The sequence below is a fragment of the Oncorhynchus tshawytscha genome, linkage group LG24 (genome assembly GCF_018296145.1).
Source record: "Oncorhynchus tshawytscha isolate Ot180627B linkage group LG24, Otsh_v2.0, whole genome shotgun sequence".
NCBI lineage: Eukaryota > Metazoa > Chordata > Actinopteri > Salmoniformes > Salmonidae > Oncorhynchus > Oncorhynchus tshawytscha.
Genome location: NC_056452.1, coordinates 859,116 through 880,735, shown reverse-complemented (window position 1 = coordinate 880,735; position 21,620 = coordinate 859,116). Strand labels below are relative to the sequence as shown.

Genomic DNA, 21,620 nt, shown 5'->3' with positions numbered 1-21,620 from the left:
TCAGTTTGGAAAAGTAGGGTGTCTGCGGAAAGCTAAGTATCTTGGCTATTGATCGGTGCCTTCAAAATCTTTGGTGTGACCTACTACCAAATATGGGCATATGAATTTACAAGGGCAGGCCGAGCCGATGACTTCATTTCAAGATGGCTTCTACCTACATGAGGATTAACTTATTTTTATGCCTGTGACCTACCGTTATTGATCACCAGCCCCAGAGTCATAATGTTTACTTTATACAATGTTTTCACCAAACAGCAAACATCTTAAAATGTAAGTTTCAATTTGGTCTGTGTGAGCTATAGCTACATGGGGGCGATCAAATAAATCCTTAGGTAGGTAGGAACAAATCTAGCCAATTTCCAATGTTATCTGATTATGTATGACTTAATGGCAACATTGAATGTCCACCGAGTGACTATATCTTTGCGCATCAAATATATGATGTTGCCTGCTTACGCGCTGTAGGCATCCATTACACAGAACCTTTTATGGTACACACACACCTAGATTTTGGGTTCAGGTACACACGCACATTCAGTGACATATAGGCAGGTTTGTATGTACACTATATATATATAGTATATATACTATATATATATATATATATATACACACAAAAGTATGTGGACACCCCTTCAAATTAGTGGATTTGGCTATTTCAGCCACAGCCGTTGCTGACAGGTGTATAAAATCGAGCACACAGCCATGCAATCTCCATAGACAAACATTGTCAGTAGAATGACCTTACTGAAAATCTCAGTGACTGTCAATGTGGCACTGTCATAGTATGCCACCAAGTCAGTTTGTCAGATTTCTGCCCTGCTAAATTTGGCCTCGTCAACTAAGTGCTGTTATTGTGAAGTGGAAATGGCTATGAGAAACAACGGCTCAGCCGCGAAGTGGTAGGCCAGACAAGCTCACACAACAGAACCACTGAGTGCTGAAGCGCGTAATGCGTAAAAATCCTCTGTCCTCGGTTGCAACACTCATTACAGAGTTCCAAACTGTCTCTGGAAGCAACGCCAGCACAAGAACTGTTAGTCGGGAGCTTCATGAAATGAGTTTCCATGGCCGAGCAGCCACACACAAGCCTAAAATCACCATGCACAATGCCAAGGGTCGGCTGGAATGGTGTAAATCTTGGGGCTATTGGACTATGATGTGATGAATCACGCTTCACCATCTGGCAGTTCGACGGACAAATCTGGGATGGGCGGATGCCTGTGGAACGCTACCTGACCGAATGCATAGTGCCAACTGTAAAGTTTGGTGAAGGAGGAATAATGATCTGGGTCTGTTTTTCATGGTTTGGGCTAGGCCACTTAGTTCCAGTGAAGATAAATCTAAATGCTACAGCATACAATGACATTCTAAACGATTCTGTGCTTCCAACTTTGTGGCAACAGTTTGGGGAAGGTCCTTTCCTGTTTTCGCATGAGAATGCCCTTGCACACAAACCGAGGTCCATACAGAAATGGTTTGTCGAGATCGGTGTGGAAGAACTTTGACTGGCCTGCACAGAGCCCTGACCTCAACCCCATTGAACACCTTTAGGATGAATTGGAACGCCGACTGCAAGCCAGGCCTAATCGCCCAACATCAGTGCCCGACCCCACAAATGCTCTTTTGGCTGAATGGAAGCAAGTCCCCACAGCAATGTTACAACACCTAGTGAAAAGCCTTCCCCGAAGAGTGGAGGCTGTTACAGCAGCAAAGGGGGGACCAACTCCATATTACTGCCCATGATTTTGGAATGAGATGTTCGGCAGGTGTTCATGTATGTAGTGTACACGGTTGGGTAGGTTACTTTTTTAATGTAAATATCGTAATCAGTAACATATCTTTTTGGATTACAGAAACTCAGGAACATAATCTGATTACTTTCAGTAACTTTTACATTACTTTCCCTTAAGAGGCATTAAAAACCAAAGTCTGTCCGATTTTTGGAATCAGTCAGTTGTAATGGATTTCATGTAATCCATTATTCCCCCAAGCCTGATGGTGTACGTGCACACACAGCCAGGTGTACGTGCACACACAGCCAGGTGTACGTGCACACACAGCCAGGTGTGTAGTGGTATGTAGTGTAAATAATAAATAATACATACTGTAAGTAAACACACCTTCGTACACAAACATACACGCCCAGCCACAACATATACCCCAAACTAGAGCCAGTGGCTTTACAGCTAGCAGGGCAGTGTGTCACACGGCTAGGGATACACTGTGTCAATACTGAGATACTAAGATCCCGTAGGCTTTACTGAGGGAGGGACACACGCACAGTGGTAAACACACAAACACACGCACAAATACAAATTGAGGGAAAAACTCACATATACAGTGCATCCGGAAAGAATTTAGAGCCCTTTAATTTTTCCACATTTTGTTACGTTAAAGCCATATTCTAAAATGTATTACATAATTTTTCCCCCCCTCATCAATATACACACAATACCCCATAATGACAAAACAAAAACAGTTTTTTAGACATGTTTTGCAATAAATACCTTATTTACATAAGTATTTAGACCCTTTGCTATGAGGCTCGAGACTCCTGTTTCCATTTCAACATCCTTGAGATGTTTCTACAACTAGGAGTCCACCTGTGGTAAATTTAATTGATTGGACAAGATTTGGAAAGGCACACACCTGTCTATATAAGGTCCCACAGTTGACAGTGCATGTCAGAGCAAATACCAAGCCATGAAGTCATAGGAATTGTCCGCAGAGCTCAGAGACAGGATTGTGTCGAGGCACAGATCTTGGGGATGGGTACCAAAACATTTCTACAGCACAGAAGGTTCCCAAGAACACAGTGGCCTCCATCATTCTTAAATGGAAGAAGTTTGGAACCACCAAGCTGGCCACTTGGCCAAACTGAGCAATCAGGGGAGAAGGGCCTTGGTCAGGGAGGTGACCAAGAACCCGATGGTCATTCTGACAGAGCTCCAGAGTTCCTCTGTGGAGATGGGATAACCTTCCAGAAGGACAACCATCTCTGCAGCACTCTACCAATCAGGCCTTTATGTAGAGTGGCCAGACAGAAGGCACTCCTCAGTAAAAGGCACATGACAGCCCACTTGGGGTTTGCCAAAAGGCACCTAAAGGACTCTGACCATGAGAAACAAGATTCTCTGGTCTGATGAAACCAAGATTGAACTCTTTGGCCTGATAGCCAAGTGTCACTCTCATCACCTGGCCAATACTATCCCTACGGAGAAGCTTGGTGGTGGCAGCATCATGCTGTGGGGATGTTTTTCAGCGGCAGGGACTGGGAGACTAGTCACGATTGAGGTAAAGATGAACAGAGCACAGAGAGTACAGAGAGATCATGAAAACCTGCTCCAGAGAGCTCAAGATCTCAGACAGGGGCGAAGGTTCACCTTCTAACAGGACAACGATCCTAAGAACACAGCCAAGACAACCTAGGAGTGGCTTCTGGACACGTCTCTGAATGTCCTTGAGTGGCCCAGCCAGAGCCCGGACTTGAACCCGATCTAACATCTCTGGAGAGACCTAAAAATAGCTGTGCTGCGACGCTCCCCATGCAATCTGACAGAGCTTGAGACGTTCTGCAGAGGAGAATGGGAGAAACTCCCCAAATACAGGTGTGCCAAGGTTGTAGCGTCATACCAAAGAAGACTCTAGGCTGTAATCGCTGCCAAAGGTGCTTCAACAAAGTACTAAGTAAGGCCTCTGAATACTTATATAATTGTGATATTTCAGGCTTTTATATTTAATAAATTAGCAAAAATTTCTGAACCTGTTTTGCTTTGTCATTATGGGGTATTGTGTATAGATTGAAGAGTAAAAAAACAAACAATTTAATCCATTTTAGAATAAGGCTGTAAAGTAACAAAATGTCAAGGGGTCTGAAATACTTTCTGAATGCACTTTACCTTTCAGCATCTTCACAGCCACTGTGACGGCCTCCTTGGGCTTGTCCTTATCAATGCCCAATGCTTCGGCCATCACCACCTGGCCAAAGCAGCCCTCGCCCAGCGGCTTGCCCAGAGTTAACCTGTAGAGGAGGAGAGGGAGAGGTTAGAAGAATAGTTCAAACAGCTGTATAGCTACACACAGAATTTGTAATAGCTCCCCTTTATACACACTCACATGGGCATGTGCACGCACGCACACACACTTAGACCCAGTCCCACACTTCCCACACCACTATCACTCATGGTCACAACACCTCTCTGCTCACTGATCCTTTGGTAATAGATTGGTCCTAGTTTGATTGACAGGCGGTGGCCTGCCCCTGTGGCCCAGTCTTGAGGTTGTGTAAACATTCACACTGGCTCCGGGGCCTAAGGCCAGCACGCCATCAGAGTAACACAATCCCTAGTCTGTCCACACAGATGCCGCTCCCCCCCCCCTAGCTCAATGGCACCCTTTCTGCCCTGGCCCACCACACATAATCAATGTTATTTTTTCTTCCATGCCAGCACAAACGTTAGCATTCCTGAGTGTTTCGCATCTCCACCACGGCCCCCGAGGCACTTGGGAATGACAGACGAGGAGAGTCGGAGAGGATACAGAGATGAACGAGAGACACACTAGATTTAACAGTAGGGGCTTAATTGAGCATGCCAAGGAGACATGTTGAATGCTTTTGATCTCCTACTGTTAAATCTTCACAAAAACCTGGCATGGCGAAACACCACACGCAGAAGCATGTTAATAACCCAAGAGCCGGATTGTGTTTTACTGTCTGGGGTTTCCCCATTGCTTAACAACAAGAGACCTCACCGAAGCAAAATCACTTTGTATAAGTCTGTTGTGGCCTTCAGCCTGACACTTTCCACTGAAACTGACTGAGGCCACTAGTTCAACTCGTAGTAGGGACTAACTCCCCTGGTATGAGGCAAAGCAAACAGTCACAGCACAAACACAGATTACAGCCATGACACACACACACACACACACACACACACACACACACACACACACACACACACACACACACACACACACACACACACACACGGTCCTGTTCTGTAGGCAAAAAGGAAAAGTGCAACATTAATCGAAAATATGCTTTTCTCATTGGACACTTCCAGGTAGTTCCTCCCGGTTTCAGTCTGTTTCCTTCTGTTTGGTGCCTAATGAACAGGACCCTGGTACAGTGTAGCACTGAGAAATTACTCATTGGTCTGTGTAAGCGATAAGGAAAGGGCTGGGTGCCAATGGCCACCCTGGGTCATGTTCAGTAGAGACCAAAGTTTTTAAACATGGAAAAGAAAAATGTGTGTTTCTTATTGTGTGTGTTTCTTAAGTCAATTTTCTTCTGTTTGCTGCCTAATGAACACTACTCTGGTACAGTGACATTTTTTATCACAGCCACAGTCATTACTCACTGGTTAATCATTACAGATCACAGACCATGTTCAATGGTGCTTAATGGTATATTTTACCAGACAACACTAGTACCTCATGTAATAGCCTGCATACACAATCAGTTAGCCAAATATTAGCTAACGTTGTCATTCATGATAAGGGGGTACATGCTACTACAATGCATCTAGTTAGGAGACAAAGTAATTAGCAACATTCACACTTTCACTTGAAAGAGCTAGTGTGAAATCACTGCCACAATCTCTGACAACTGGGACACTGCACTGGATTCATTTCTTGGTTTGTTTGAAGTTCGATAACCTCAAGTAGCAGGCGTAAAACAAACGCCTGAGTGGGGTCGAAGGAAACCGGAAGCATACGGTTTTCAGGCTTCGCCGCTTCTCTGCTTTTCTCCTGAAAACCGGATGATTCTGGATTTTACAGACCCACTGATGGTGTGTTAGGTAGAAATACATTTCAAACTGAGCAAAAACCTCACCGAGTGCAGCTTACAGCAGTATGCAGCTAATCTTGGGCCTCACCCATTGCCTCACCGATTCTCAGAGAAATACCTGAGAAAGCCATAGGCCGCATTCCAGGGGGTCGGTGAAACAGTTGCCTAAGAAAAATGTGAAAGACACTTACTCTATATTGCAGTCCAGTAGCCTATGTGTTGAGATAATTTGGTTGTTTGCTCTATAACCTGTTCGTTCATATTATATATACTGTAGGCCGAAAGCCGAGACAATAAGAAGACACAGTGGCAGAATAAATTCAACCACACCTTTGTTTCATCACAAACCCAGCGAGCAGCTCCTCAAAGCATTTTGCATGTAACAAACAGTTACATAACTTACAGCATGGTCAAGCAAATTGTTTCTGATATTTTTGGACTACAAAACAACCATTGATTTAGAACCACAGAGAGTTACCTCAAGTCGAAAAGAGCTGCCTTCACTATTCCAGCACCATTTCAACTTCAACATTATCAAATCACCTACAGTTGAAATCAGAAGTTTACATACACCTTAGCCAAATACATTTAAACTCAAGTTTCACAATTCCTGAAATTTAATCCTAGTAAAAATTCCCTGTCTTAGGTCAGTTAGGATCACCACTTCATTTTAAGAATGTGAAATGTCCGAATAATAGTAGAGAGAATTATTTATTTATTTCATCACATTCCCAGTGGGTCAGAAGTTTACATACACAATTAGTATTTGGTAGCAATGCCTTTAAATTGATTAACTTTGGTCAAATGTTTTGGGTAGCCTTCCTAAAGCTTCCCACAATAATTTGGGTGCATTTTGGCCTATTCCTCCTGACAGAGCTGGTGTAGCTGAGTCAAGTTTGTAGGCCTCCTTGCTCGCACACGCTTTTTCAGTTTTGCCCACACATTTTCTATAGGATTGAGGTCGGGCTTTGTGATGGCCATTCCAATACCTTGAATTTGTTGTCCTTAAGCCATTTTGTCCCTACTTTGGAAGTACGCTTGGGGTCATTGTCCATTTGGAAGACCCATTTGCAACTAACTTCCTGACTGATGTCTTTAGATATTGCTTCAATATACCCACATCATTTTCTTTCCCCATGCCATCTATTTTGGAAGTGCACCAGTCCCTCCTGCAGCAAAGCACCCCCCACAACATGATGCTGCCAACCCCGTGCTTCACGGTTGGGATGGTGTTCTTTGGCTTGCAAGCTTCCCCATTTTCCCTCCAAACATAACAATGGTCATTATGGCCAAACAATTCTATTTTTGTTTCATCAGACCAGAGGACATTCCTCCAAAAAGTACGATCTTTGTCCCCATGTGCAGTTGCAAACTGTAGTCTGGCTTTTTTTATGGCGGTTTTGGAGCAGTGGCTTCTTCCTTGCTGAGCGGCCTTTCAGGTTATGTCGATATAGGACTCGTTTCACTGTGGATATAGATACTTTTGTACCGGTTTCCTTCAGCATCTTCACGAGGTCCTTTGCTGCTGTTCTGGGATTGATTTGCAACTCAATTGATTTGATTTTCGCACCAAAGCACGGTCATCTATAGGAGAAAGAACACGTCTCCTTCCTCAGCGGTATGACGGCTGCGTGGGCCCATGGTGTTTATACTTGGGTACTATTGTCTGTACCTTCTGGCGTTTGGAAATTGCTCCCAAGGATGAACCAGACTTGTGGAGGTCTACACTTTTGTTTCTGAGGTCTTGGATAATTTATTTTGATTTCCCCATGATGTCAAGCAAAGAGGCACCGAGTTCGAAGGCAGGCCTTGAAATACATCCACAGGTACACTTCCAATTGACTCAAATGATGTCAATTAGCCTATCAGAAGCTTCTAAAGCCATTACATAACTTTCTGAAATTTTCCAAGCTGTTTAATTAAAGGCACAGTCAATTTATTGTATGTGAACTTTTGACCCACTGGAATTGTGATACAGTGAATTATTAGTGAAATAATCTTTCTGTAAACAATTGCTGGAAAAATTACTTGTGTCATGCACGAAGTTGATGTCCTAACCAACTTGCCAAAACTATAGTTTGTTAACAAGAAATTTGTGGAGTGGTAGAAAAACGACTTTTAATGACTGAAATCCTATGTGTAAGTAAACTTCCGACCTCAACTGTCTGCCTAGTTTAATATAGTCGAAAGACACCAAAAACAACTTAGTCCAATCAATGTAAGCTAAATACGATGTGGCTGTCCATGGCACTGATTTGTGTGTTTGTGTGTGCGTGCAAGTAGAAAAAACATGTTGACTCACCCTACTTGTAGAGAAACGCCAATAACTGATCATCTCTTGTTGGCTAAGTACACGCTTGAAGTTTTTGTATACGCTTGAAGTTTTTGTTGTCCTAGGCTACCTGGCTAAAATGCTTGCTCGCTAGCCTATCTTCCTTTCATGGCCATCTACGTGCCAGGCCAGCTAGCTAACATTAGCCTATTAGATCTAGCTACTTCCATCCTCTCAGGCCAGGGGCACTGCCTTGCCTGGTTCACCAATTACTTTGCAGACAGAGTTCAGTGTGTCAAATCGGAGGGCATGCTGTCCGGTCCTCTGGCAGTCTCTATGGGGGTGCCACAGGGTTCAATTCTTGGGCCGACTCTTTTCTCTGTATATATCAATGATGTTGCTCTTGCTGCGGGCGATTCCCTGATCCACCTCTACGCAGACGACACCATTCTACATACTTTCGGCCCGTCATTGGACACTGTGCTATCTAACCTCCAAACAAGCTTCAATGCCATAGAACACTCCTTCCGTGGCCTCCAACTGCTCTTAAACGCTAGTAAAACCAAATGCATGCTTTTTAACCGATCGCTGCCTGCACCCGCATGCCCGACTAGCATCACCACCCTGGATGGTTCCGACCTTGAATATGTGGACATCTATAAGTACCTAGGTGTCTGGCTAGACTGCAAACTCTCCTTCCAGACTCATATCAAACATCTCCAATCGAAAATCAAATCAAGAGTCGGCTTTCTATTCCGCAACAAAGCCTCCTTCACTCACGCCGCCAAGCTTACCCTAGTAAAACTGACTATCCTACCGATCCTCGACTTCGGCGATGTCATCTACAAAATGGCTTCCAACACTCTACTCAGCAAACTGGATGCAGTCTATCACAGTGCCATCCGTTTTGTCACTAAAGCACCTTATACCACCCACCACTGCGACTTGTATGCTCTAGTCGGCTGGCCCTCGTTACATATTCGTCGCCAGACCCACTGGCTCCAGGTCATCTACAAGTCCATGCTAGGTAAAGCTCCGCCTTATCTCAGTTCACTGGTCACGATGGCAACACCCATCCGTAGCACGCGCTCCAGCAGGTGTATCTCACTGATCATCCCTAAAGCCAACACCTCATTTGGCCGCCTTTCGTTCCAGTACTCTGCTGCCTGTGACTGGAACGAATTGCAAAAATCGCTGAAGTTGGAAGACTTTTATCTCCCTCACCAACTTCAAACATCAGCTATCTGAGCAGCCAACCGATCGCTGCAGCTGTACATAGTCTATTGGTAAATAGCCCACCCATTTTCACCTACCTCATCCCCATACTGTTTTTATTTATTTACTTTTCTGCTCTTTTGCACACCAATATCTCTACCTGTACATGACCATCTGATCATTTATCACTCCAGTGTTAATCTGCAAAATTGTAATTATTCGCCTACCTCCTCATGCCTTTTGCACACATTGTATATAGACTCCCCCCTTTGTTTTCTACTGTGTTATTGACTTGTTAATTGTTTATTCCATGTGTAACTCTGTGTTGTCTGCTCACACTGCTATGCTTTATCTTGGCCAGGTCGCAGTTGCAAATGAGAACTTGTTCTCAACTAGCCTACCTGGTTAAATAACGGTGAAATAAAAATAAAATAAAAAACAATGTATGAATTTATGGTTGGATCAGATTCGCCATTTATAATCATTGGCCGGTACGGAGAATGAAGTAAAACCACAAGTCCAAATCCCTATCTCCATCCATGGCTAATTTAGGAAAAGGGATAGTTTTAGCTAGCTAGCCACCGGAGGACAACGACACAATGAGATGCAACTATTCATTTTTTTTTTGCTATAAATGCCGTTCTGCTTTTGATGTGATTGTTATGAAGTCAAATCCAAACGGGCTACCCTTGACACTTTTTTAGTGCGCCAGGAACATTCACAGTTGAGCTCACTCAGTTTAGCTCAACGCTAACTGGCTATTATAATTATAATTTTTTTTTAATCAAAGGAGGCCAAATGCTGGGGTGCTGTTTCATTCACTTGGATGCTTCTCCAGTGAGACACATTCAGCCTCTTGCGAATTGAAAGAAAATTATGAAACAGAGATGTTCTGAGGTTTGGTGAGTGACTACTATGTAGGCGGCCTGAAATGTGGCCATACTGTTGAGGTCAATGACACCCTTGTACACTGATCCCTCCCCGCTACATCCTTTACCTCCCCCTTCCCTATTCCTACCCCTGTTCCCGTCCCCGCCCATCACCTGTCTCTGGAAAACTCCCAGCGTGGGTCCTCTGGGAGGTCGTACTCTGGGATGGGGTCGTCATGGCCGGCCGAGCTGCGTCGTGTGGTGATGCGGACCAATGGGGTGCTGGAGTTCATCGAGGAGCTGGAGTCATTTGACACCTGTAGGAGACGACAGATTGGCTGATCACCTGAGCCTAGATACACTGGTCAAATAAGAAATGGCAGGGATAGGCATGTGTGTGTGTTTGTATTACTATTATTGTGAGGACCAGGAGTGTAGGTGGGTAGGTGTGTGTGGGCGCACACGTGTCTGTGTGATGAAAAAAAATCTAAAGATCAAATGCCTCATTACATGGGCTTTAAATTATATTGATACTGTGCAAATCAACATATTCTTCATGCTTTTTAAAAAGCAAGTTAATGCATGTTAGGGATCATTAGTGATCACATCTCAGTGCTAGAGTAACGTTCTATCTGATGAATGTGTCCGTTTATCATTGTCCTCAGGGCTCATCTCTCCTTTCTGCTCCAACCTTACCTTGACACTGGAACCACCCATCTCTCGCAGGAATGTAATCCATCACTTTTTGTACCTCTTGGAGTTTGTTTTCCCCTTGAGGGAAAAGCATCACTCACAGAGAGGTAGAGGAGCTAGAACAGGAGCTAGAGGTGCTGGAGCGCAGTGCTAACATGCTCAGACACCATGCACTGTAGCTAGCTGTCTTTCAGTGGAGTTAACTGATGCATTGCACCTCAAGCAGTGTGATGTATTAGTTACAGTAGTCTTATTAAAATCCACTTCCCCTGAACAGCTAAATTAACTCTCAAATCAGAGTCCCAGTAACCCAATTGATCTATGTCGGGAATACAAATGCAGTGGAACTTTTTGGGTGTTTTCTGCTCTTGGTAGGTAAACCTAGGACTATTTTCTGTTGTTTTTATTTAAGATGGAGTATATGGGGCTTTTCACACTGCTGAACCTGAACCAAGCCAAGCTGTACTGAGCTGGCCTGGTTACACATCCACCCTAGTAGCTGAAACCATGAAAAAATTAAATCCCAGTCAGTACAGTTTGGTTTGGGTCGGCACAATAGTGTGAAAAGAGAATTATGTATAAATACATGTGTGTGTGGAGTTTGTCTTTTTATGGGTGTTAAATGCCTTGGAAACCCCTTATCTACTTTCTGTTACCTGGCGACGCAGAGGTATCTGCTTGCTGAGTTTGTGGACTGCTGGCTGGTTCCCGAAGTCAGGCTTCTTAGCCGTATTCCTCATCCGGCACACCACCACGATGACCACCATACAGGCGATCAGGAACACCCCGATGCAGTATATGGCTATCTCCACATAGTCAGGTGATGTCAGACCCGTCACTGTCTCTTCCTTATTGGCTGTTTGGGGAGCGGGGGGGGGGGCAAGGGGAGAGTGTCAGGGAGGGATAGAAAGTGGAACGTAGAGGCACATACTGACTCATGACATAATGTACACAAACACACGGACGTGGGCACACAGACACTTAAACAAAAAAGACATGGACACATCTGATAGACGCACATGTATGAACAGAACACATGCCATGGAAACGACACACACACGGCATTGCTAGATAGACAAACAAAACATAAATAATGAGAAAGACGCACACATGTTTCTCTTTCCATCCTCCTCCCTCTACACTCTCTTCTTCACACAACCATCTACTGCCCATCTAGGACAAACAGAAAATGGAACTGATCTAAGAAGAGGGGCTAAACCATAGAAATATAATCATTCTGATTCTATTTTTACAAGGTAAATACACTGAGCTCAAGCAGGGGGCTGTACTAAGTGCCTACATTCAGGGTGACTTGACACACCACACACACGCAGGGTGAAGACACACTCTCTCAAATACACACACATGCACGCACACACACGTTCTCCCTCCCTCTCTCACCTGGATACACACACGCTTCACATCAGACTGCAAACAAGTGAGTGGTGCCCTTTGTGGCGATATATGGCCTGAGCTTCCTGTCTGTAGGAAATGGGTCTGGGTCTGTCTCTGTGTGGCTATAGGACCACAGCCTGTTCCATAATGCATGTCATCCACCCATGGCTACAAACAATGCCCTTGTACTGTGCAGCCAGGGGGAAGTAACATGTAGGAACCTTTCTCCAGTCGGCTTCGTATCACCTGGTCCAAAAACCACAGCGCAACACAGAAGGCAGACGAGCTATGCAGGCGCCACCAGAGCAGATACATGGGGACTAGGGCAATAAATTAAAGATACCATTCGCCAAGAAATTAAATCCAATCAAAGAACAATGTTCATCCCCCGAATACATCGTGAAATGCTTTGACAAGCCCATTGCTTGACCAGCACATTGACAAGCCCTTAACCAACAATGCAGTTTTAAGGAAAATAAGAGTTGAGAAAATATTTACTAAATAAACTAAAGTTGAAAAAAAGTAACACAATAAAATAACAATAACAAGGCTATATATACAGGGGGTACCGGTACCGAATCAATGTGCGGGGGTACAAGTTAGTTGAGGTAATTGAAGTAATATGTACATGTAAATAGGGGTAAAGCAACTATGCATAATAATAGTATTTTGTTCAGAGACAAAGCAAGGCTATTATCTGGGAGGGCATTGAGGGGATTTTTGTACCTGCTGTCTGTTCATGTTGTGGATTACAGGAGATTAAGTGCTATCATCCATCTCATTTAATGTCCAGAGTCCAGACATCTCACCCACCCTACATACATGTAGATGTATTAATGTTGGCCAACTCTGTTGCCTGAACTGAACCTCTATGGAATGAGCATAAGTGTTCTATTTATATGGACTTTAACTGTGTTTGGTATATACAGTGGGGTTCGAAATGATTGATATCCTTGATAAAGATGAGCAAAAATTATTGTATAAAATAAATAATTGAAACAGTGAGCTATATTGTATGCTCCAAACATTTTGGAAACTATTCTTTTATATGAATATAAATGCTCAGAGTTTTTTTTCATGAGTTGAACACGTTGGGAGGGATCTTAGACCATTACTCCATACAGAATCCTTCCAGATGCTTGATATCCTTTGTCTAAGTTTATGGACTTGAAAATGGGTTTCAAATCCAGAGACAGATGGCCATTGCAAAATGTTGAGTTTGTGGCAAATAACCAGGTTTCCAGCCAACCTTTTTAGGTTGGATAAAAAAATGTCACGACAGGCCTGATCAAAATTTGTTGGTAAACCTTCCAAATGTCAACAAAACAAAATATGCTAGACAAGGTGGGATCTTTTTGTGTCGGTAAAAAGTATTATGCAAGAAATGGAAGTGGAAATATCAAATATCGATATAATAATAACCATCTTATCAAACTTGGAGTCACGAGATGATATGGTGTGTGTGGTCCTCTCACTCGGGAAAGCATGCAGTTTATTATGTTACAGATGAAATAAGTTATGATGAACTTCACAGGGTGGTGAAACTGCACTGTGATGAGCTTGATAGTTGCTTTTTTCCCCCCATAATGATCTCATCATGTAGGCTATACAAGCGAGCTGTTCTATATCGAGTGCACGTGCCAAGACCAGAGTGGGCACATTTGCTATATAAGAAATGTTTTTTTTTGTGACAAAACCATCAGTAGAGATGAAAATGCTATGGAAACCCATTTAACTTGTATGTTTTATTCGGTACATGGGAATTTAACCTATTATTATTATTTTTATGTTATTTTTATGTGCACTACGTCATCAAGCACAGCCTTTTACCGTCAACAAGTCAATTGGATGGAAACACATCTCTGGTGGGAAAATGCGCATATTGTTTATGTGTTTTTGTTATATTAGCATGAAAATCTGTCGCTATTTGGATGGAAACCTAGCTATAGAACAGTGGAGGCTGCTGAGGGGAGGACGGCTCATAATTATGGCTGGAATGCAATCAATGGTTGGTAGCATATGTGGTTTCCAGCAGTATGACCCCTCCTCCCCACAGCAGCCTCCACTGCTATAGAACCATTTCTTTATGGACTTTGAAGTGTTATTGGGGTTATTGTCTTGCTCAAAGATCCATTTGCGGCCAAGTTTCAGCCTCCTGGGGGAGGACACCAGGTATTTGGCTAAAATGTCCTGGTGCTGGGTAAAGTTCATGATGCCGTTGACCTTAAAGGCCCCAAGACCAGTGGAAGCAAAATAGCGCCAGAACCACCACCATATTTCACAGTAGGTATGGCGTTCTTTTCTGTTCATGCATTCTCATTTCGACGCCAAACACACCCCTGGTGTGCGTGGCCAAAGAGCTCTATTTTCATGTCATCCAACATATGTAAATGCCTGGAGTTTGCTAAACGGCATTGGCACTTGGATTGAAACCGGTGCTTTGGTCAGAGGGCATGAAACCCACCAATAAGTGGTGGGTTTGCAGTCAAAATGAGAATACATAAGCAGAAAATAAAATATCTTTCTCTGAGCAATTGTATTAGTATAAAATAATATAGCTCAGTATTTGAATTAGTTATTTTATACAGTTATTTGTGCAAATCTTTATCAAGGGTGTCAATGACCCCATGCTAAATCTGTGGATGTTTGTCAGTGCAGACATGAGGAACACAGACACACTCACACAGACACACATTTAAAAGACACACACACAATCGTGCAGACACAGGGACACACACATACATTTAAACTAGGACTGCCAAACGATAAAATGTTCTAATCGAGTTAATCGTGTGACGATTTGATTAATCGCAAATTCAGAATTCGCTCAAATTAAGATGTAATTTAAGATTGTTTATACAAAAAGCAATACAAGAATAATGATGTCTTGATTTATCCCAAAATAATGGTTGTAAAAATGAAGTCAATTGATAAAACACACCTTCTTTGATAAAGCACACCTTCTTTAACCTCAATGTCAACTTGTTTTGGAGACAACATTGTTTTTAGCAGTATATATATGATGTATTTTCATGTTTTCAGTTGATTTTGAACGCTTTCATACAATCTGATTAATCACAATCACAATAAAATCAAGTTAACTGATTAACTCTGACATACCTCATTTAAACACACACACACAATATCAAATATACTGAATACATTTCAAAAATATTGGCCCTGATAATTGAGAAAGTCAAGCCGTGAGTATTCCAGCTGTGACATTCTTTTTTATTATCTCAAGGAGAAATAATAAAAAGGCAATCAATTATCAGAGTCAGGAAAGACGTGGAGCCATGAGGGAGTTTTTATTCATTCTCAGGAAATGACAGAGAAGCCACTGACACCGACAGACAGAATCACCAAGACAGACAGACACCCTTCTTCTGTAAAAACTTGCAGTCCGAGCCAAAATGTACGTAGCACCAACATACTTTCCCGAGAACCAGGGGAGAGAGATGAGGGAGTGAGAGGGAAACCTCCTCTTGAGTAACGAGACACTAGAGCCATTCGGAGAAGTCGGGTTATGATAAGTTTAGAGCAAATGTCTCTTTATCTGGCCCCTTGCTTTCAACACATCAAGATAACAAAATATATGTAACACATATTCCTGCTCTAATATTACACCGAATTAGATGTTGAGTTGTTGACTGTAAGTTCATCATTGTATTCTGATATTTTGTTATTTTGTTGAGTTTGTGTATCTTTCACTCCAAAGGAGCTTTTCACTTCTCCCTTCTTCCCATAGAAATCATCAAAATAACTTTATTGACCGAACGTTTAAAACCGTTAGTGAATGACATTGAGAGAGAGTGAGAGAGAGTGAGGGGAAAGGGAGGGCAGTATATGAGTGTATATACCTGGAAGCACCGTCAACCAAGCAGTGTGATAGGAGATCCCAATAGAATTACCCGCCAAGCAGGTATACTCCCCAGCATCCTCGTAAGTGACATTGGGGAGGTAGAGGACTTCAATCTCCTTGTCCGTGGTGTTTACACCTGCGGTCTGGGAGAGGGTTAGGAGTAGTTGTGGAGGAGGAGGATGAGAGAGGAAGGGTAGAAGAAGAAAGGGAGGAAGAGGAGAAAGAGAAGGGGCAGGTCGATGGGAGAGGAGGGGTGGAGGAGAAGTATAAGGAAGAGACAGGGATGGAGGAGAAAGAAGAGGAAGAGACATGGATGGAGGATGAGAAAGGGAGGGTGGACGTTAAAAGGATTAATTATATTTAAGGGGTGAGTAGGAAGAAAGTAAGATAAAGGGAAGGAGTGAGAGTAGCAATGGAGGGGGAAAAAATAGCAGAGAGGAGAGAAGAGGAGGAAAAGCAGAGGTAACAATTAGACCCACAACACCATGAGAGAGGAGTAGCTGGATGGTGTCCATAGCTGGGAGGAGAACGGTCGTCCCATCTATAGAGAGAGAGAGTAGATGGGAGGAGCTTCCAGAGAAGGGAAGGAGGGTCCAGCGAGGGAGGGTCTTCAAAACAAACAGGAAGAGCACCTTGTACCACAAGAAATAATAGCAAACACAATACACCAAAACACGTGATAAAAATACCCTTCACCCACAACACCAGAGCCCAATCGTATCCACACCAGGCCTGGGCATGCACAGTACACACAACCACAGAAGAAGAAGGCAATCACCTATGCCCTTACACATCACACCATTCAAATGGGGGGGGGGGAGAAGAAGAGAGAGAGAGACAGAGTTGAAAGGTCTGAGATGGACATAGCAGGATAGTGTGAGTGTGCAGGTACAGTAGGCATTTCCATGGCTGTACAGTCACAGTCAGTAGTTACAGTAGAAAGGATCAGTCAGTCCACAACCCAGCAGGAACTAAGACCACCACACCGAACCGGGTCAGTGACAGGCCCAAAGAGACCACACGGGAGGTGGTCAACAGAGGTCTAGGATCAGGGGTCAGCGGTTACCTGGGTTGACCGTCAGCCAGCCCGACTGGTTGACCTCCCCTATATAATTGGAGACTTTACAGGTATACTCTCCGGCGTCCTCCTCAGTCACGTTGGTGAGCGTGAGCACCTCCACATCCGAGCTATTGATGCCTGAGCGCTGAGGTGTGTGAGCAACACGCACACACACATGTGCACGCATACACAAACAACCAAACACACACACACACACACACGTACACGGCAGCAGGGGGACAAAACAAAACACAGGCCTGTTACTATCACATCTGCACCTCAGTGCAGGGAAAGGAGGTTACAGGAGCCGCCACCCAGACAGGAATACAGCCAGTGTTCCAGTAGTATAGAGGGAAAAGGGATTTTTATTGTTCTTCGTAAAGGAGAGAGACAGATGTGATAGTAACAAAAATGCTGTTTTTATAAATGGCAAAAAAGTTACCTGAAAACAAAAAAATGATTAGCCTACACTTTGAAGAAAAAGAATACGTGAAAAACTGAGAGTGTCAATCAGGTAATCAGATGTCACAAGAAAGAGGAACCAATCATTTTCACTGATCAGGTCAAAACAGCCAATGAGGGGCCAGGGAGGGCTGGAACGTACCTTCAGTACACGGACGTAGGGGTGTCCATCTGGGCCGGTGCGACTACCATTCTTCTGGATGTGCTGCAGCCACTGGATGTGGGGCTGAGCATCACTGTACACCTTACACACGAAGCGTGCGTCCTCCCCTACATTCACACTGGTGTTGGCTGGCAGCCCTGCCTGGAGAATGGGCCTATGAGGGGACCGTTCTAAGATGGAGAGAGAAAAGGGGAGATGTGTTATGGTGAGTTAGTTTGTGCTTGAGACATCGCCATTGGCCATTTCAAACCCCAACCTTGCACCATACACCCCTTGGTGAAAGACAGATTTGTATTTCTAATGTCAATGACAGCCAATTGATCAACTAAGCTAGATCACCACTGGGAACCTTGGGAATAAGCATTAGGACACAGACTTCACTTTGTCTAAGGAACTGAAAACGAGCACAAAATACTTGGGGGTGAGGGTTCGGAGAGTCAGGTGGGGTGGTTTGAGGCCTGAGGGGCACTGGATGGGTTAAAAAATCAAATCAAATCTAAATCAAATTTATTTATATAGCCCTTCGTACATCAGCTGATATCTCAAAGTGCTGTACAGAAACCCAGCCTAAAACCCCAAACAGCAAGCAATGCAGGTGTAGAAGCACGGTGGCTAGGAAAAACTCCCTAGAAAGGCCAAAACCTAGGAAGAAACCTAGAGAGGAACCAGGCTATGTGGGATGGCCAGTCCTCTTCTGGCTGTGCCGGGTGGAGATTATAACAGAACATGGCCAAGATGTTCAAATGTTCATAAATGACCAGCATGGTCCAATAATAATAAGGCAGAACAGTTGAAACTGGAGCAGCAGCACGGCCAGGTGGACTGGGGACAGCAAGGAGTCATCATGTCAGGTAGTCCTGAGGCATGGTCCTAGGGCTCAGGCCCTCCGAGAGAGAGAAAGAGAGAATTAGAGAGAGCACACTTAAATTCACACAGGACACCGAATAGGACAGGAGAAGTACTCCAGATATAACAAACTGACCCTAGCCCCCCGACACATAAACTACTGCAGCATAAATACTGGAGGCTGAGACAGGAGGGGTCAGGAGACACTGTGTCCCCATCCGAGGACACCCCCGGACAGGGCCAAACAGGAAGGATATAACCCCACCCACTTTGCCAAAGCACAGCCCCCACACCACTAGAGGGATTTCTCCAACCACCAACTTACCATCCTGAGACAAGGCCGAGTATAGCCCACAAAGATCTCCGCCACGGCACAACCCAAGGGGGGGGCGCCAACCCAGACAGGAAGATCACATCAGTGACTCAACCCACTCAAGTGACACACCCCTCCCAGGGACAGTATGAAAGAGCCCCAGTAAGCCAGTGACTCAGCCCCTGTAATAGGGTTAGAGGCAGAGAATCACCTTCCCACTCCTGGGCCAGACTACACTCAATCATATGACCCACTGAAGAGATGAGTCTTCAGTAAAGACTTAAAGGTTGAGACCGAGTTTGCATCTCTTACATGGGTAGGCAGACCATTCCATAAAAATGGAGCTCTATAGGAGAAAGCCCTGCTTCCAGCTGTTTGCTTAGAAATTCTAGGGACAATTAGGAGGCCTGCGTCTTGTGACCGTAGCGTACGTGTAGGTATGTACGGCAGGACCAAATCAAAGAGATAGGTAGGAGCAAGACCATGTAATGCTTTGTAGGTTAGCAGTAAAACCTTGAAATCAGCCCTTGCCTTGATAGGAAGCCAGTGTAGGGAGGCTAGCACTGGAGTAATATGATCAATTTTTTGGGTTCTAGTCAGGATTCTAGCAGCCGTATTTAGCACTAACTGAAGTTTATTTAGTGTTTTATCCGGGTAGCCGGAAAGTAGAGCATTGCAGTAGTCTAACCTAGAAGTGACAAAAGCATGGATTAATTTTATTTTATTTCTAATTTTTGGACAGAAAGTTTCTGATTTTTGCAATGTTACGTAGATGGAAAAAAGCGGGCTTAGAATGAAGAAGAATGAGGGCTTATAAGTGGGTGGCAGAGAAAAGAGAGGAGGGGTGGGAAAATAATATAGCGAATAAAGGGAGCTCAACAGACAGAGTGAAAAGAGAAAGAAAGAGGGGTGAAGAGGGTGAATAAAAAAAGAAAGGTAGAGACAACTTTCATACACTGTGTGTCAGTCTGTCAAGAGTTTTGCCACTAGTAATCTTCCTCCGTGCTGTTCCTCTGACCATCAGAAGGCCAAATGGCTACTCTCTCTCTCTCTCTGTCAGATCAGATGATTCCCACCCCTCCCTCCCTCTCACTCTCCCTCCTCCCTACGCATTCCTTGGACTCGCCATGTTTATTGTCTCTCTACCCTCCTCCTTCCATCCCTCGTGTGTGTGTTTGTGCATGTATGCGTATGTGTGTGTGTGTGTGTGTGTGTGTGTGCGCGTGCATGTGTGTTAGTGGTTTAGCGGACTCATGTGGAACTTGTCTGAAGTCATCATGTAGTCTTGATGGCTGCTTGGCATTGCAACTGATGACTTATTCACCAGTCTGCTCTCTGACCACACTGACTCGTGTGTTTCTGTGAAATATATGGTTGTTTGCATGTATAGCATATGTCAGGTGTGGATCTATCCATAACTGCATGGATAGCATGGTGACTATGATGTACTCTCCATATATGTTATAGACACCATGCTATCCTTGCATTTATGGAGAGAACCAGACCTGACACATACTGTACACACACACACAAACTCTGCCCTTTTATTATCCCGATCCCACTCACCCGAATCAAATACAAAAATCTATTTATCAATTAAGTCATTAGTAAAGTACTTATGGCTGCTGGGAGTTGGATTTGAGGAAAGGGACAGACTTCTGTGGCGTCTAAGCAGCACCACTAAACTCTGGGTAACCTGGCGGCTTGACACGCAGGGCCCTGGGGGTCTGGGAGGGGTTGTTGATCGGAGGGGGATAGGGCCAGGCCCGGACCAGGGGAAGAAAGTGAAGAAGGAGTGAAAGAAAAGTGGAGGGGGCTGAGCATAAACAAAGTGCCCGCGGGGTGACTGGGTACCCCTGTGGGTGAGCATGCTGGTGAAGGCCAACGGGTACCATTTGTTGACCTCTCGGAGACGCTCAGTCAGGGCACAGATCTGTGTGTGTGTGTGGGCGCGCGTGTGTGTGTGCACTGCATGTATGTGTGTGTGTTTGTCTGGGGGGCCCTCCCCCGCCCCCGTAGACAGTTTCAGCCAGAAAAGGCGTGTCTAGCTTTGTTTTTAATGTCTGATCCTGTTGGTCATTTGGGCCCAAAAGCACGATAAGAACTGCCTTCCAGACACTCTCTCCCCCTCCATCTCTCTTTCTGTCTCCACCCCTTCTCACACTCTATTAAACAGTAAAATTCAGTAAAATTAAGCAAGAGGTTGTGGGGGGGGTTAGTCTGGAGCCGGACATAAAAAGGGTTTACTGCTGAGCAATAAAACAGAACAAAAAACAAACAGAGAGAGTCTGAAGGAGAGCTTTAGTTAATCCCATAGCAAGGGGGCCTGGAAGGGCGAGAGTGTGTGTGTGTGTGTGTGTGCACACGCATCTGGAGGCTACAACAGTGAGGTATTTGAGGGTATTTACACTCAGGATTCCATCTCTTGTCTGATAGTGTTGTGAACATTGCCCTTTATTACCATGGAGACCCTGACAGAAGGCTAGGGCAAATGAACAGAGGGGGTCAACTCTCCTGAGAGCTGAGAACCACATTGACAAATAGAATCCAAGACCTCTGGGAATTAAACCATAATGTATTGTGTATTGACCTACTGGTTATCAGTAAGGCATTGATGAACAGTGTGGGGTATTTGCCCCTAGATGCTGATCTATGGTCAGTTTTTCATTTTCTATA

General features: G+C 44.2%; 1 protein-coding gene across 6 annotated transcripts in view; it reads right to left on the bottom strand.

Annotated features, from left to right (window-relative positions):
• LOC112223890 (fibroblast growth factor receptor 2) overlaps positions 1-21,620 on the bottom strand; it is a 96,500-nt gene that overhangs the window by 25,786 nt on the left and 49,094 nt on the right. For 3 of the 6 annotated variants that reach the window (XM_024387195.2, XM_024387199.2, XM_024387200.2), the window contains 5 exons: positions 17,765-17,955; positions 16,099-16,243; positions 11,494-11,699; positions 10,325-10,467; positions 3,903-4,024 (listed from right to left, as the gene is read on the bottom strand). In XM_024387195.2, the coding sequence (XP_024242963.2) occupies positions 3,903-4,024; positions 10,325-10,467; positions 11,494-11,699; positions 16,099-16,243; positions 17,765-17,955 (807 nt within the window). Of the gene's footprint in view, positions 1-3,902; positions 4,025-10,324; positions 10,468-11,493; positions 11,700-16,098; positions 16,244-17,166; positions 17,306-17,764; positions 17,956-21,620 lie in introns of all 6 variants that reach the window. The other 3 variants (XM_024387198.2, XM_024387197.2, XM_024387196.2) reach the window with 3 other exon arrangements.